Here is a 15,486-nt window from a genome sequence, read left to right on the forward strand (position 1 = left end):
GTGACGGGCCCAGAGTCAGGAAGACTCATCCTTCCTGAGTTCAAATCTGGCCTCAGGGAATTCATACCTGTGTGACCCTGGGTAAATCACTTCATCCTGTTTGCCTCAGGTTCCTCGTCTGTCAAATGACCTGGAGAAGAACCAGGTAAACTACTCCAGTATCTCTGTCAAGAAAATCTCAAATAAGATCAGGAAGAGTCACCTACAATTTGAAATAACTGAACAACAATAATTTGTTCAAGCAGCCCCCATAACCTTCACTCAGTAAGGGAGGAAGGAGACTTCATTTTTGCCATGTAAAATATACTGATTTTCATCTAACACATACTATTCCCCCATTCCAGACATTCCATTCCTTCAGGCACCAGAGACTTCATGAAAATACAGAAAGTTGGTGAGTTAGGAGAAAACAAAACTGAGCTTTAGACTTGAAGCTTCTTCAGTACAGTATTTTAGAATTCAGATGGGTAATCTACCACCCAACAGCGATTTATAACAGGTTGTTTTATTTTTCACAGGTGGTCACAACAGATGTTTAAAGTTTATATATACACACACCCCTGTTGTTTTGCTCCAAAGGAAATATGTAATGCTCTTCACAGCCCACGTTCCCTTTTCTTCTTTGGTATTGCAGATTATAAACAATAAGTAGTTGTCAGAACAGAAGCAAAATACATCAGTTCTCAGTGCCATAACTAAAGAAAACAGTGAGTTTAATCTATTTCGCAATCTTTGCCACAAGAAAGAAACAGTACCATACCATATGTATAACTTGCTGTTTCTAAGCTGTCTTACCCTTCCCCTAACATTCTTTCCTCATTTAATGAACTGTCTCTCGTCTTCTGAAATGAAATGCTACTAACTTTTAATCTTTAGTGTTTGAAGATTTATGGCACTTTAAAAAAACTGGAGTGTGTCCTCCCTAGAAAGATGACATGGGATCTAATATAAAAACCCTTTTATTATGAGATGCATGAATCACAGAAGAGGGACAGGGTGGAAAAAGGGTAGTCCACATCGAGATCACTCCCCAGTGGCAGACATTTCCAGCAAACCCCCGTGCTTTTTTCACTATAGGAAAATTCAATTGTCTTTACAAATACTACACAAGCTAGATTTTACTTACTACAGCAAAATCTCAGAAATAAATTGTCTCTTACCCTTAATAATAGCCAGAGCAGAAAAAAAAGGATTGAATTTCATTAATTTTGTGGGTTAAACCATTCTTTTTTAGGAGGTTCCAGGGGCAACGATCTCAAATACTATTAAGTATTTCAACTATCAAATGAAGCCTTGTTACTCAGAACCATTTTTTCACCTGGAATGTCACATAATGTAATTTTTACCACTGTGCAAATTAAAATTCATTTAACTCTAAGCCAAATAAAACAAAGGAAAAAAAGCTTTTGACTTACAATGATGTGCCAGTTTTACCCAGAAATTCAAACCTCAGTATACTTCAGCTCAAGTATCTTAAGAGTACCCCAATGCCAACTTATCACTGCAACATCAGCAAATACAGGCTTTACTGTAACCCTGGAAGCAAAGACCTGCTGTATAAAGTGGCCTCTCCTGGGATACAAAACCTGTCACCATAACAGGGATCATTCCATCCTGGGGCCAGAAAGACTGCCAGTCCCTTTAATCTTTAAGAAGCCACTTTCACTTTCAGACACTGGACCTCAGGCAGCATAGGGTTCCAACAGTCCACACCACTCACTGTTTTAAAAAAAAGAAAGTGAAAGCTGTGCCTTAGTACATCGATGGAGCCAGGTCCCCTGTAACAGCAGTCAAAAGAATCTGCTCAGTACTAAGATCACTCCAAGCTTTGATTTTTAAAAAATTCTCAGTGATATATATGTGCAGGAAGGTGATCAATGACCAATAGCTGTCAAGATTAATATTCGGAGCTAAATACCTACCTCCAGCACATTGAAATGCCCGGCTTCCTACATATCAGTAAGGGGAAAAAGTCAAAAACAGAGAGGAAATTAAAAGCCCAACACTGGCAAGGACATAGTATGGAGATCTGACAACAGAAACAGGAATCAGGAATTAAGCGATTTGACCAAATTTTTATCCTGAACAGCTCATCTCAAAACTAAGCATCACAATTCTTAGAAACTTTCAGCATGAGAAACTTCCTACACAAAAGTATTTCTGAGCTGCTAATTGAAAGGAGGTTGGAGGGTGGGGCAGTAAAGGGAGGGAAGGAATGGGAGGAGATGAAGCCCCTGATATCACTGAACAAATTTAAAAGCAGGAAAATGAAGGGACAAGGCAATGTTCTGTCATTCCCCCTTACCCCAGTAACAACTCTCAGTGGAATGACTCTGGACTGCTACTTTGCAATCTAGACAGAATTCATCAAGGACTGGAAGTGTGATAAAACTCATCATTTCTGGGTAGCCTTCCTGCCTCTTCCCGTTGTCTCCTTATAAACCCACTGTCCCACCTTTATCCTATTAGTTAAACCTGCCTTTCCAACTGAATTTTCACCATGATTTCCACTAAAAATACCAAAGACTGCATTACTTCTATCCTCTTCCTCAGCCTGGAGGAACCTTTGTTGACAGCTGCCCATACTATTTCATTTTGACAGGCAGTTTCTACTGAATGGATTGGATTACCTGTTCACCCACAGTTAATCTTCAAACTGGTTTCTGCAGGATAGGGAAATAAAAAAACAAGGCTGCGCTTCGTGAATATTCCATCCAACCAAAGTAATGGGAGAGGCAGAGAAGGCAGGAGAGATTCCAAAATCAGAACTCAACTGCACATTTCAGTAGCGCTTAAGAAAACACTCCATCTACCTACTTGGCTGGTGAGAAGATGAATTCCCAAAGGACTATACTCTCTCTAAAGATTACTGTGCATGCTGCTCTCTCTCTGAGGTTCTTCAAGAGTTCGAATCATAAAATCTGGCTTACATTATTTATAATAAAATGGAAAAGTATACTAACATACAGGAGTTCTTCAAAATGTTTTCCAGTTTATTTGGAAATAAACTTCATCTAACTGTGAATTCAGAAGAGTGCTTCATAGTTCTTTCAAAAGTATTCATTTTCCTTTCCTCTTATATAAAAGAAAAGCCAAATGCTCAGAAGGAATGCCCAGTCAGTGAAGCCCATTTAAGTTGTAAAGCTGAGCAAAGGGAGGTTTTTTAGATCCATTCTGAAGTACTTTCAGTTTATTTGGGGATGCATTCGTAGAAACTGCTTGGAAAAAATACCGAGAGAAAAGTTTATAATGTAGGAACTATATAAAGGGTTAAATATTTCATATAAAATTCAAGAAAAAAAGCTTAATTTTTATTAATTTTATGAAATAATCTAATGAACCTACATTGTGTGGCACCTGAAATGGCCAGGAAAAACCAACAACAACAACAAACCTTCAAGATTACTTCCCTAGCCCAGATGCCTAAATTCAATTTCAAGCACTACCTGAATCTTTCCCCTCGTTGATATTTTTATCCAAGCTACCCTGGTGCCAATTACGCCAGAATGGAGCTGGCAGAGCCCCCCCAGAATTAAACAGTTCAGTTCAGGATCTAACCAGGATCTGCTTGGAATCAAACATATTTTAGCACTAATTAGACAAATTAAGGCAGGAAAAACTCGTGAAAGATGTACTTACCAGGTGGGGTACCACACATCTGAAAGGCTTCTGCAAATGGTTTTCTTACAAAAGTTACAGCAACTGTCACAGTAACAATTTTAACAATGAGAGGGAGGAGATCTGGGAACAGTAACATAAAGGATGATTCCCACATGCTTCCCCTCCCATTAGTTTCTTTGGGCATAGATGTAAAGACAGCAAGACATATTCCAAAGCAGGACACCAAGATCATAAATAAATCCAAGTTCGTGTTTTACTTCTCACACTGACCTGGCTCTTCACATCAACAGAATGCAGACCTGAAAGTGATCTCCCTCTCCCACCCTTATCTCATCACACAAAAGCACTATAATAACAGTGATTTTAAAGAATGGGTCTCTGTTTCCGGAAGCTTGGGGTGATTAAAAGCACTGCACAACCTTCCCAAGGCAATCCAGCCCTATCTCCAACTGCTGTTCACTTCCGAATCCAAGAACACTGTCCACAGTGTTGGCCAAAATATACTGACTGATGGACCAGCATCATCCATCTGCTCATTCATCTGCCTACTATATACTTTTTGTTTGTTTGTTTGTTTTTTGTTTTTGTTTTTAGGCAATTGGGGTTAAGTGACTTGCCCAGGGTCACACAGCTAGTGAGTGTCAAGTGATTGGTCTGAGGCCGAATTTGAACTCAGGTCCTCCTGATTTCAAGGCCGGTGCTCTATTCACTGTGCCACCTAGCTGCTCCTACTATATACTTTAGATAAGCATTCTTTATCCGCCTGGTTTTCCCTGTGTGTATGGTTAGGCCCAACTCTTCTGAATGATTATGGATCTCATGAAGTAGGATCTGAAATGTTCTACAACTTAGCACTTTAGGGGAATTGTGCAGTGCCTTTAAGGACTCCCAAACTTCTCCCAAAACAAAGGCCCAGCTTTTTAACACTGATATTATTATTCTGGTGTCATTTATAAAGCACCTGCTAAGCATCAGGGATACAAAGGCAAAAAGCCTTCCTTGCTTCCCAGGAGCTTAGTAACAACTCGAAAACAAAATACATAGATGGTAAACTGGAGATAATCTCAGAAGAAAGGCACTAAAGTGAGGGAGGACCGGGAAAGGCCAAAGGTGGGACTGCAGTTTAGACTTCAAGGAAGTCAGGCATTCTAGGAGTTAAAGATGAGGAGGGAGTTACTGTTTATCCTTTGTTCTCAAAGACGACAAATGACATCCGCAGGGTGATATAGTTGCAAGCACAGGGCACTGCCATTGAAAATGTCCAGAACAAGAGCAAAAGGTCCTAGGTACTGTATCAAAGTGGTAGGATGTTAGGAGGAAAGCGGAAGGTGTGAGCAGCCTGGAAAGGTATGAAGGGGCCATAATTATGGAGAGGTTTAAAAGCCGAACAGAGGATATTTCATATTTGATCTTGGAGGCAAACTGAGTGAAGAGGCTGGTGACACTGTACTTTTTGACAGCTGACTGGAGGATGAGACTTGGGGAGAGACAAGGTCAAAAGACCAACCTTCAGAGGCCATTGCAATAGTCTAAGTTTGAGGTGATAAGGGCCTACAACAGAGCTGTAGCAGTGTCAGAGGAATGAAGGGAGTACATATATATGAGATGCTATGAAGGTAGAAATGACAGGTCTTGGCAACAGATTGAATAAAGGGGATGAGAGAGCGAAAAATCAAGGATGACACACCCAGACTACAAGATTGGATATCTGGTGGTATCCAGGACAATATAAGTTAAAAATAGGTGAAGGCTACAAAGTAAAAATAATGAGTTTAATTTTGGACATGTTGACTCTAAGATGTCTATAGGACATCCCAGTTTGAAGTGTCCAAGAGTCGGTGAGATATTCAGGACTAGAGGTCAGTAGAGAGATTAAAGCTGGGCAAACAGATCTAGAATCATCTCCACTGAGACAATAGATGAATCCATGGGAACTGATATTACCAAGGAAAAGAATATAGAGGGAGAAGAGAAAAGAGCTCAGCACAGAGCCTTAGGGAAAACCTATGGTTAAGCTGGTGTGAGCTAAATGAAGATCCGGCAAAGAAGATTGAGTGGTCAGGAAGGTGGGAGGAAAGCTAGGGGACACCAATGTCACAAATACCCAAAAAGAAGGGAAAAGAGAAGAAATGATCAGCAGTGTTAGAGGCTGTAAAGAGATCAAAAGGGATGAGAACTGAGAAAAACTCATTAGATTTGGTGATTATAATATCATTAGTAACTTGCTCTGCAATATTGAAGAGCAGTTTCAGTTAAATAATAAGGTCAGAAGCTAGATTACTGAGATTAAGCTTGGAGAGAGCAGTTTCAGCTGAACGATGAGGTCAGAAGCCAGATTACAGAGAATTAAGAAAGGGAGTGAGAGGAAAGGAAGTAGAAGCATTGACTGGAGACTGCCTTCTCAAGAAGTTCAGCCAAAAAAAGGGAAAGAGATATTGGACAAAACTAGTGGGGATAGATGGGTCAAATGAGGGTTATTTTGAGGCTGGGGAGACACAGGTGTGTTTGTAAGCAGACAGGAAGCAGCCAACAGGCAGGGAGAGACTGATGATTAGTAAGAGGGGAAGACAGAAGGGACTATCTGCTGGTGATGATCCTATTCCGTGCCCCAAGATACAGATACCGGAGTTAAAAAATTAAAATGGAGTCACCCAAGGGGCAATGAAGAAGCAAATGCTGTATGTGTATAAGCTGCAATACATTACTACTTAAGGACTCTGCATAATAGAAGCATAGCTGATCTCACCAGAAAGATATAGAACTAAAACAAGACAGTTACACACAAGAGCCAGGGATAACTGATAGACAGCCTGCATGTGCCTCACTAGTATCCACACATCAGACTACAAGGCAGCCCCCAAATGGGTTGAGCACTTATCCTGCATAGGATTTACAGGTAACACATTTAAGAACCTCACAGAAGACACGGACAGGCTTGCCCAACTCAATATTGCACAGAAGATCCACATGAGACCAAAGTACAAAAACAATCAGCAAAATGAAATCCAAAAACAGGAGCATCCATTGTAGAATGTTCAACATCCAGTACAAGGTATGACCATGTTAACGTAATTCTCCCTGAGAATAAGTGTTGAAAGCTGGAAGAAAAATCTGATTTTCCCTGGCCTGGTCCTTCTTTGTACAATAGGCTGTTTATCCCATACTCGTATCTCCTCCATAGTCCTACCCTGCCCCCTTCTCTAAGAAACCCCACCAGATCTGGAAACCCCTCTATTTGGAACACTCTAGGCTAGAAACTTCCTGTTTCCTAGGGGATTGGTATTTCCCTGCCTGTGACCTCAGGAGTAAGAAACCAATCAGACCTTCCTGGCTAGGACCCCTCCTCACCCTATAAAAACACCTCAGCCACTCAGCTCCGAGGTTGGCCATGACACTGCAGCTGACTCGGTAGCTGCCCTGACCCAAGAGCTGCCAGAGTTGCCTCAAAGTCTAGACCTCTCAAGAGTCCATCGTGGATTCCTTCTTCCAGCTACAACCTGAAGAGCATTCTGCCTGATGTTCTCTGGTGACATCCCTGGTGGTACCCCTTCCCAATCCCACTGCTGAAGTGTTAGCCACCCCAGTGTGAGGGGGGTTTGGGGGGCCAAGCCAAGTTGGGAGGTGTCAGCCCCATCCCCATTGTGAGGGGGTTAAAGGGCTGCCCTAGTTTGGAGGTGTCAGTCCTGGCCCCACTGAGGGGATCATTAGGCTGTCCTAGTAGCCCTTCCTTGTCTCTACCTCCTACTCACTTTGGTGTGTCCAATTAAGTCACTTGGGCTTCCCTTTTGGGCCTTCACATAAATACGACAAAGGGGACTGTTGCTTTCCACATTAAACTCACTCATCTAATTCTTCTGTGAAGCCATTTTAATACTAGCAATGGATTCTGATGGTAAATCATGTCATCTGGAAGATTTTTTTAGATTTTAGCATTCTGAGATAATACAAGTTCATAGAACAAATTCACAAGAAACTTTGGAATTAAGAAACTACCACAAAACATGATACTTCAATAATCTACACAATGAAATACATAATGACTACAATAATTTAAAAAAATATTTATTTGTATACAAATTGGCCTACCTATAACAGCATGTTTAATGTAAGGCCACCGTGGAAAATAACTATCACACATAACTATGAAAACTCTACAGTATGTTACAGTGCTAACCAAATATAAGATACTTTTTAGTAAACATCCTCTGAAAAATTTGCTTAGATTTTTTTTACAGAAGCAATCCTTCCCTCAATTCAAACCAGAAAATGCCATTTCATCCAGAAGAAATCTTACCTGGTAAAACAAATGAAACTGCACAAAATAAATCCATATGAACATATGAAATATTTATGTCAGATAGCAAATTTCAATACATCTGGATCTAGGATAATTAAATTTTTTCAATTAAACCCTTAAAATGTTATTTTCTTTAAAAAAAAAATGCTGTCCTTTCACCTACATGCCTCCTGCTACGTGATAGTTCACACCGACCAAATAAAAATTACAATCTGACACACTGTTACACTCAGCAGATACTCAATTGACCTACCATAAAAAAAAGCATCCGAATGTATACAAAGTGCATAACTTAAAAAAAAAAAGGTTTTGTCCTAGAGATGCTTATTCCTGACAATCCAATTCAATAAACGCTGTACTAGGTCTAAGAGATTCAAAGATAAAATGAAAACCATCGTTTGTTTGATCCATTCAATCAACTCATGTAGAATACTGTTTTCTCCAGTATCTATGTTTTCCAATTGACCAGACAAGCCAACCCTGGGCCTTTCTTGGAATCAGGAACATAAACTGTTTCCCAAAGTGTTAGGTCATGCTTGTGCAAATGGCCTCAAGAGAGAGAGAGAGTCATTTAGACAGCTGTGCAACGAGCCACACAAGCGGCCTTTTCCACGACTGGTGCTTCCCAACAATCGAAACTTTCTCCAGTCCAAAGTCCAGACACAGGCAGCAGTGTTTCTCTGCAAACATCCAAACAGTTTCATTATTGTTTAACCACAAAAATAACAACTCCAATAATCTATCAAGTTTGACATTTCATCCAGCTATGCAATTAACCCAAGACACCAGGCATGCACAGGGAAAGTTTTCTCTGCTCCAAATCAGCAAACTCAGTCTGACATTATAAAAACACAACCACTAACTAATAAGGTACCTTCTCAGCCCCTTTGCTATTCTTTGTAACCCTTCTTCAAAGGAAGCCTCAGAGACAAACTTTCCTCAACACAAGCTGTACTCAGAAATCTCATTTTTAAATGAAACCACTCACTTGGCGCCTCTGTACAGGCCAGGGTGTAGAAATACAGACCAAGAGGATGGAAAACTGACTGAGACTAAACCAAAGAGGTGAGCATGCACAGTGTGTTCAAGTACAGAACCCAGATCAAACAAGGCCACCAATAAGTCTGTTTACATTTTACAAGAGCCCAAAAAACAAAAATAACAACAAAAAAAAGGGGCAGCTAGGTGGCACAGTGGATAGAGCACCGGCCCTGGATTCAGGAGGACCTGAGTTCAAATCCAGCCTCAGACACATAACACTTATTAGCTGTGTGACCCTGGGCAAGTCACTTAACCCCACTGCCTAGCAAAAACAAAACACAAACAACAACAACAACAACAACAACATTTTACAAGAGCCCAGTCACTGACTCCAGGGCAAATCAGTCAGGTAAAGGGGGTCTAATCTGATGGTTTTAGTAGCAGAATACAAAGTGATCTACCCTAAAGCTTTCCTCCTCTATCACTCTGTACACATTGCTTCACTTCAGATATTTTAAGGAAAGAAGTTCCCAGGATCCTGGACAATGCATACCTGAGAAGTCTATGGAACCATCCATTATGTAAACTCTTTCATCAGAGTATAAAAGAAAACCAAAGGTTAAGGAAAATCAAGTTCTCATTCAAGTTCAAAGACTCCCTGAAATCTGGTGTCTGTGGTCCCCAGGTTATGAACCCCTGACCTAGTCCAACCTTTTCATTTTATAGATAAGCAGAAAGTGGCAGGGTCTTCTTGCCTATAATCACACAAGCATTAATTAAGTAGTTAGCAGCAAGGCCAGAAAGTCCTGGACTCCAAATCTAGTGCTATGTTGACTACAATAAGATGCCTCCACTTTTCTAAGTAAATTTTATTTCAAACACCCTGAGGGTAACCCACCTTTGAGGAACAGCTGTTCCTCACTGACTCCAGGAAAAAAAGGCATAGTATAATGAGCAGTTTCCATAGCAACAATATTACAACTTTCACTTCAGGCAATCATACCCGGGGAAAAAAATCACCCCCAAAGTTTTCTATGAGTATTATAATGAAGTCCTTCAAAAATATATTAAGGCTATTATTGGAAAAGTTATGTTGGTCAGGCAATGAAAGACTATACAAGGAGTAGATCTGTAATCACTAGAAAAGCAGTAGGCATAGGAACGATGAAAATGTTGGTGGGAACAATACCTTTTTATCTACAGAGGGAAATCTCCTTAATTCATAAACCCTCTAAGGATTTACCAACACTAGACTGGGAAGTTCCAGGAGGAACTTGGCCAATAACCATGAAAACTTGACTTACTTGCTTCTCTGGGCCTCAGTTTCCTCCTCTGAAAAAAGTTATATATATTATGATCACATGTTAGTTTCTAAAGGCCTTTCCCATTGTTGCATTCTGAGACTCTGTGAACAGTCTCCAGTGACCTTTTTGCAGGTTCAGCAAATGGATAGTATATTCAAGATTGGGGACAGGAGAAGAGCTATTCAACTACATGCTTAAGAGAACCAACTTTTTCAAAGGCCTTTTACATTCACTTAATGGACTAATTATTTAAAAAGGAGAACAATTTTCCTTTGTTAGACTGGTAGAAACACAAATACAAATAAGACATATCCTTGACTTCAAAGAGATTATTCTCGAGTAACAGAATTTGGTTGCACACAAATACTGCTGATGTTTACAAATATGTACTTAATTTACACATTAAAGCAAGCTGGGCAGGAACTGGACATACTCTGAGTTTTCTTAAGCCCAAGACTATAAAACTGCATTTCTCTTAAAATAATATAAGTATTACATACATGTCACTAATTTGGAGAGAAGACATACATCCTCAAAACCTTAAAAAAAAAACTTAGGGAAAACACAACTAATATGCAAACCAACCCAATAAAGCCAAAAAAAAACCCCACCTCTTCAATTTAGCATATCAACAGAAAAAGAAAAAGGATGCGGCAGCAACAACAAAAAAAAAGGTTTTGTATCAGTTTTCACTGGAAAAATATAATGGGGAAATTTCTGTGCCAAGGTTATACTTGAAAAGGGGCATGCAACCTTCAGAGAGATAGAAGCCTAAGTAGGTCACTATATAATACCTCAAAAGCCATGGGATCACCAGACAGGACAGAATCTATCCAAGAATTCTGTAGGAAATTAAGTGCGGATTAGAGTAATTAAATCTACAATCTCCTTGAGGGAAACCACTGTTCTTAAGGACTAAGGTCATTATGGTGAAATATATCTTAGAAAAATATGAAGAGAATTACTAGGAATTACAGATCTTCCACCTTCACTTTCAGTCTGCCAAAGCTATTTCTAAAAAGAAACAAAATGCAGATTTGGAAAAACAAAATAAAATGACGTGGCTTATCAGAAAATACCACACCAGTCAGGAAGAGTTACTGAAAAAATTCATTTACTTGTATGAATAGTAATAGCCTTGAGTTTCCAAAAATTACACATATTTCTTCAAAAGAGACTCGAGGAAAATATATAATCAGGGAGTAAAGGGTAAACATTGTTCCTTCTGAATGCTTACACAGCCAATCATGTGCCTAAAGCATTAATGCCTTAGAAGAGAAAGAGCCTGTCATAAAAAGTTGAATAAGACACCCTGAAGAATGTACCCTGGGGGCTACAGACTATTCATCTGATAGTAATATCACCCCAAAAAGGCAGTTTCATGCAACATGTCGTATTTTAATTTCCCAGCTGCCAAAAGACATATGTAAGGAGAAGAAATTAAACTAATTATGTCAGTAGTCCTAATGAACAAAACTTTAATCGTATTACAAATCAGCAGTTAGACTGTTACAGAACCCGAAAACCCTTAAAGGGCTCCAACTTACTCAGAATACAAATTACTTCAATCAACGACAGAAATGAAACATCTTAGTTATCATAGGTATATAAGGAGTAAAAGCTCACAGGGTTCCATGTTAAAAATTAATATTCTATCAGAATACCTTATACCTAAAACTGAATCTATACTATTTTATGATTTACATACTACACTGGGCATAACTGATAATCCTTTTAAACTTATATTTTACCGATCAGCTTTTAATAACAAATCCTTGCTAGAAAGCTTCAATTCACTTAGATGGAAGACTCGTATCATTAAGTTAACAGGCCAATATCTTTGAACCTTGCAGGAACCTTGTAGCTAAGCAATGCTTGGAGGTATCACTAGCAAGCCCCACAAAGAGGCAAGGTCAGAGGGAAAAAAGCAACAGGAGAAGGAAGAGAAAGGAAGGAGACAAAAAGATGAGTAGGAAAGAAAAAAACTACAGGCATTTTAAAACAAAACTCACTTTCTCTAGTTTTAAGCAATCTTACTCTTTCTTCATTGATTTTTTCTAAAGAGAAAAATGTGATGGGCAAGGTTACCAATTAATTGCCCCATCTGCCACTCAAAGGTATTACAACCCAACTCAACTAAAGTTAGAGATTAGTGACCGAGAGCAATAAATGCATAAAAATGAAACAATTTTGGTTCTAATTATAGAAATTAAGGATGTGTAGTAAAAATACATGTACAGTTTAGATTTATCACCTGTCTCAAAATTCATTTATTCACTTCTCATTACAATGTTAATTCTTCACACTTGTGGGATTTTCCAAAGGATGTGGATATTCAGCAGAGGTGTCATGAAAGAATCAGGGCACTGAACTCAATGACCTCTGAGCGCCTTCACTGTGTCCTTCCCCACACACAAGGCCTCCCCCTCGGCCTCACCGTCATCCATAACATTCCCAGCCATGATCAAGAAAGCTATCCTCCTCCCATGTGACCATCCCACATCTCTTTATGCCTCACTCCTCTAAATCTACTCTTGACCTTCAATAAGACCTCCAAGTACCTCCAACCCCCAGTCTTCTCCCAGGCTCAGGTTTCACCTTCTCCCTTTCCCAATCCTTCCTTGATAGTTAGCCAGTTAAATGTTATCTACTTTCAAATCCTTTGTGCCCTTGTCTTCTTGAAGCTAGATAACCTTGCCAGACTCCAACCCTACATTGGCACCCCAACATCTGCCTCCTCCACCCTTACTAACAACTGCTGCTAAACTGCGAAGCAGAAAGTCAGGAAACTGGTCTGACTGGGGCCACCACAAATGTGGTATCTAACCTTGACTAGGCCTTTACTGTAAGGCAATCTTCCCTAATTGGCTCTGTTATACTCCCTATAGACAGAGGGGGCTCTCCAAATTTTCTTTTCTCAAAATTCCCATCCTTTCAGTTGAAGATCTTCCCTCCTACTGAGAAAATAGACACCATTCCCCTTCTTTCTCTCCACTTGAACATTAATCTTCATTTTCTTTCCTTTAGCCTCTGATGAAAAGGTGGCTGGCTCTTCTTGACAAAGCCAACTGCCCTACCCGTACCTTGATCCCATGAAATCTAGTTTCCTCCAGCAAACTGGCCCCATAGTCATCCCTGGTTCTCTTTAATCTTCAGTCTCTCCCTATCTATAGGCTGCATCTTAAAACCCTCAGAACACATCCCAAAAGACTGGACCCTAAAATGTCAGCACTTCACCATCAGACAGCTTCTTGTAACCGCTCAAGTACATTTGCCTTTCTAGCTTTCTCTGGACTCTTGTACTTGTATTTCCAAGTTCCTATTCAGCTCTGGTCTTTTCATCAGAAATGCCCATTAAAAATACATCCCTCCCCCCCCCCACAAAGGACTATACTCAACTTTGCAGAATTAAGTTATTCTTGGTTGTATATCTTTTGTATATGGCCAATGTAGGACTTTTTTTTTGTATGTTGAGGGATTTTTTGTTAGTTGAAAAAAAGAAAATGTAATAATAATAAGAAGAAGAAAAATATAGTGTCCAACCTTTTTTTTACCATGGTTTTCAAGGAATCCAATGATTATTAAATTGTCTTTGACTTGTTTTCCAGTTGTTTGTTTTTTCTTTTGTCTTGTTTTACTGAGGCAATTCGGGTTAAATGACTTGCCTAGAGTCACACAGCTAGTGAGTGTTATGTGTCTCAGGCTAGATTTGAACTCAGGTCCTCCTGACTCCAGAGCCAGTGGTCTATCCACTGCATCACCCAGCTGCCTCTCTAGTTGTTTTGATATCAGATACTTCAAATTTCCTTTTTTTTCCCAATGTTTTAATTTTGTTCTAATATTTTTTGATGCCTCATGGAGTCACTGACTTATATTTACAGTCTTCACTGTTGCTGTTCAGTTGTTTCCAACTCTTCCTGACCCCTTTTGGGCTTTTCTTGGCAAAAATAAAGAAAAAGAAAAGCATACCTTCTATCAGGGAAAACAGCAAGTCCATATATAAGAAACTACCAAGCAAATACCATTTTATTTTGGCAGATTGGGGAAGAGGGAGGGGTTAGTGGATCTGGTCTGTCAAGGAAGTGATACTTGACTTGAGTTCGGAAAAGAGGCAAACGTGGGGAGAAGGTGTGTTGCAGGTGTGAAGTATAGTATTTAAAGGCTCCAACACTGGCAATGGAATGATGCGTGTGAAGGGCATCAAGTGAGCCAATCTGACTGAAATGTAGTAAGTCTGGAAAGGTGGGCTCAAGGATACTGAAGAGATGGCTATCCAAAGAGGCATGGTGTCACCAGCTCTCACACACCTATGCCAGCAAAACCCTAACGTTTGCAGTAGGCTGAGAAATGATCAAGAAAGCCCATGAGAAGATATCAAAACTGACTTCTTCTACTCCACAGCTGAACAGTACAATGCCATAGGGCCCCCAGACCATTTCCACCTAGGCCTAGGGGCTGTGAGCCAAGTCAAAGCAACAGAGTTAAGAAGAGTGAGAAAAAAAGAAGTAGAGGCATCAACTGTAGACTACCTCTTCAAGAAGTTTAGCCAGGAAGATAGCAGAGTGAAAGCAATGACTTGCTTGAGCTCTCCCCCAAACCCCTCCAAATACTTATAAAAAATGGCTCTAAACAAATTCTGAAGCAGCAGAACCCACAAAAAGACAGAGTGAAACAAATTTCCAGCCCAAGACAACCTGGATGATTGATCAGAAAGGTGTATTGCACCAGGCTGGGAACGCAGCGCGGCGTGGCGCACAGGCCCAGCAACCTGCAGCAGCCTCAGAGGACTGAATCGCAGGCAGCTGTGGAGGTTTCCAGACTCCTCACTTAGAAGGTCAGTGGGAAAAGTCTGTTTCTGTCGGTGCTGAGACAGGAAGGTGGGGTTTCAGCTCCATTCCCCAACAGCGTGACCCTGGGGGGGACAGCTGCTTCCCGAGCTTCCAGCCCACAGACTGAGGGGGAATCCAGTGGCTGATCAGAGAGGGATCGCAGGGATCTCTCTGCCAGTGCTGAGGCAGGAATCTCTGGCTTTGCCCCTGTTTGGATCTGGGTAACAGTTCTGGGCGGCGGTGCTGGGGTGAGGAACGCTGGTGTGGTAGAGCTTGGAGTGGCTGTGGAGAGGAACCCTTCCTCACAGTTAGGACAGAAAGGAATACTTGTGGTCACAGGCCAGGAAAGGAGTAAACACCTCGCCCTTATCATACCACCTTGGAAGAACTGAAAATTTACAGGCCCTACAAGTATCTCTGAAAACAGCTATACAAACCCTGAAGCTTGGGACAG

The 15,486-nt window shown here is 40.4% G+C and overlaps 1 protein-coding gene across 6 annotated transcripts in view; it reads right to left on the minus strand.

Moving 5' to 3' along the window:
• Positions 1–15,486, minus strand: part of RFFL (ring finger and FYVE like domain containing E3 ubiquitin protein ligase) — a 72,076-nt gene that overhangs the window by 43,778 nt on the left and 12,812 nt on the right. For 2 of the 6 annotated variants that reach the window (XM_021006172.2, XM_078154832.1), the window contains exon 1: positions 6,970–7,071. The exons of 1 other annotated variant lie outside the window; for it this stretch is intronic. Coding sequence is in view for 1 of the 5 variants with exons in the window: in XM_021006150.2 (XP_020861809.1) it covers positions 3,640–3,658 (19 nt within the window). In the remaining 4 variants the exon portion in view is untranslated. 3 more of the 6 variants (XM_021006150.2, XM_021006181.2, XM_021006158.2) reach the window with 3 other exon arrangements.

This window comes from Phascolarctos cinereus, unplaced genomic scaffold (assembly GCF_003287225.1).
Source record: "Phascolarctos cinereus isolate Bilbo 61053 unplaced genomic scaffold, phaCin_HiC Scaffold_5;HRSCAF=322, whole genome shotgun sequence".
NCBI classification, from domain to species: domain Eukaryota; kingdom Metazoa; phylum Chordata; class Mammalia; order Diprotodontia; family Phascolarctidae; genus Phascolarctos; species Phascolarctos cinereus.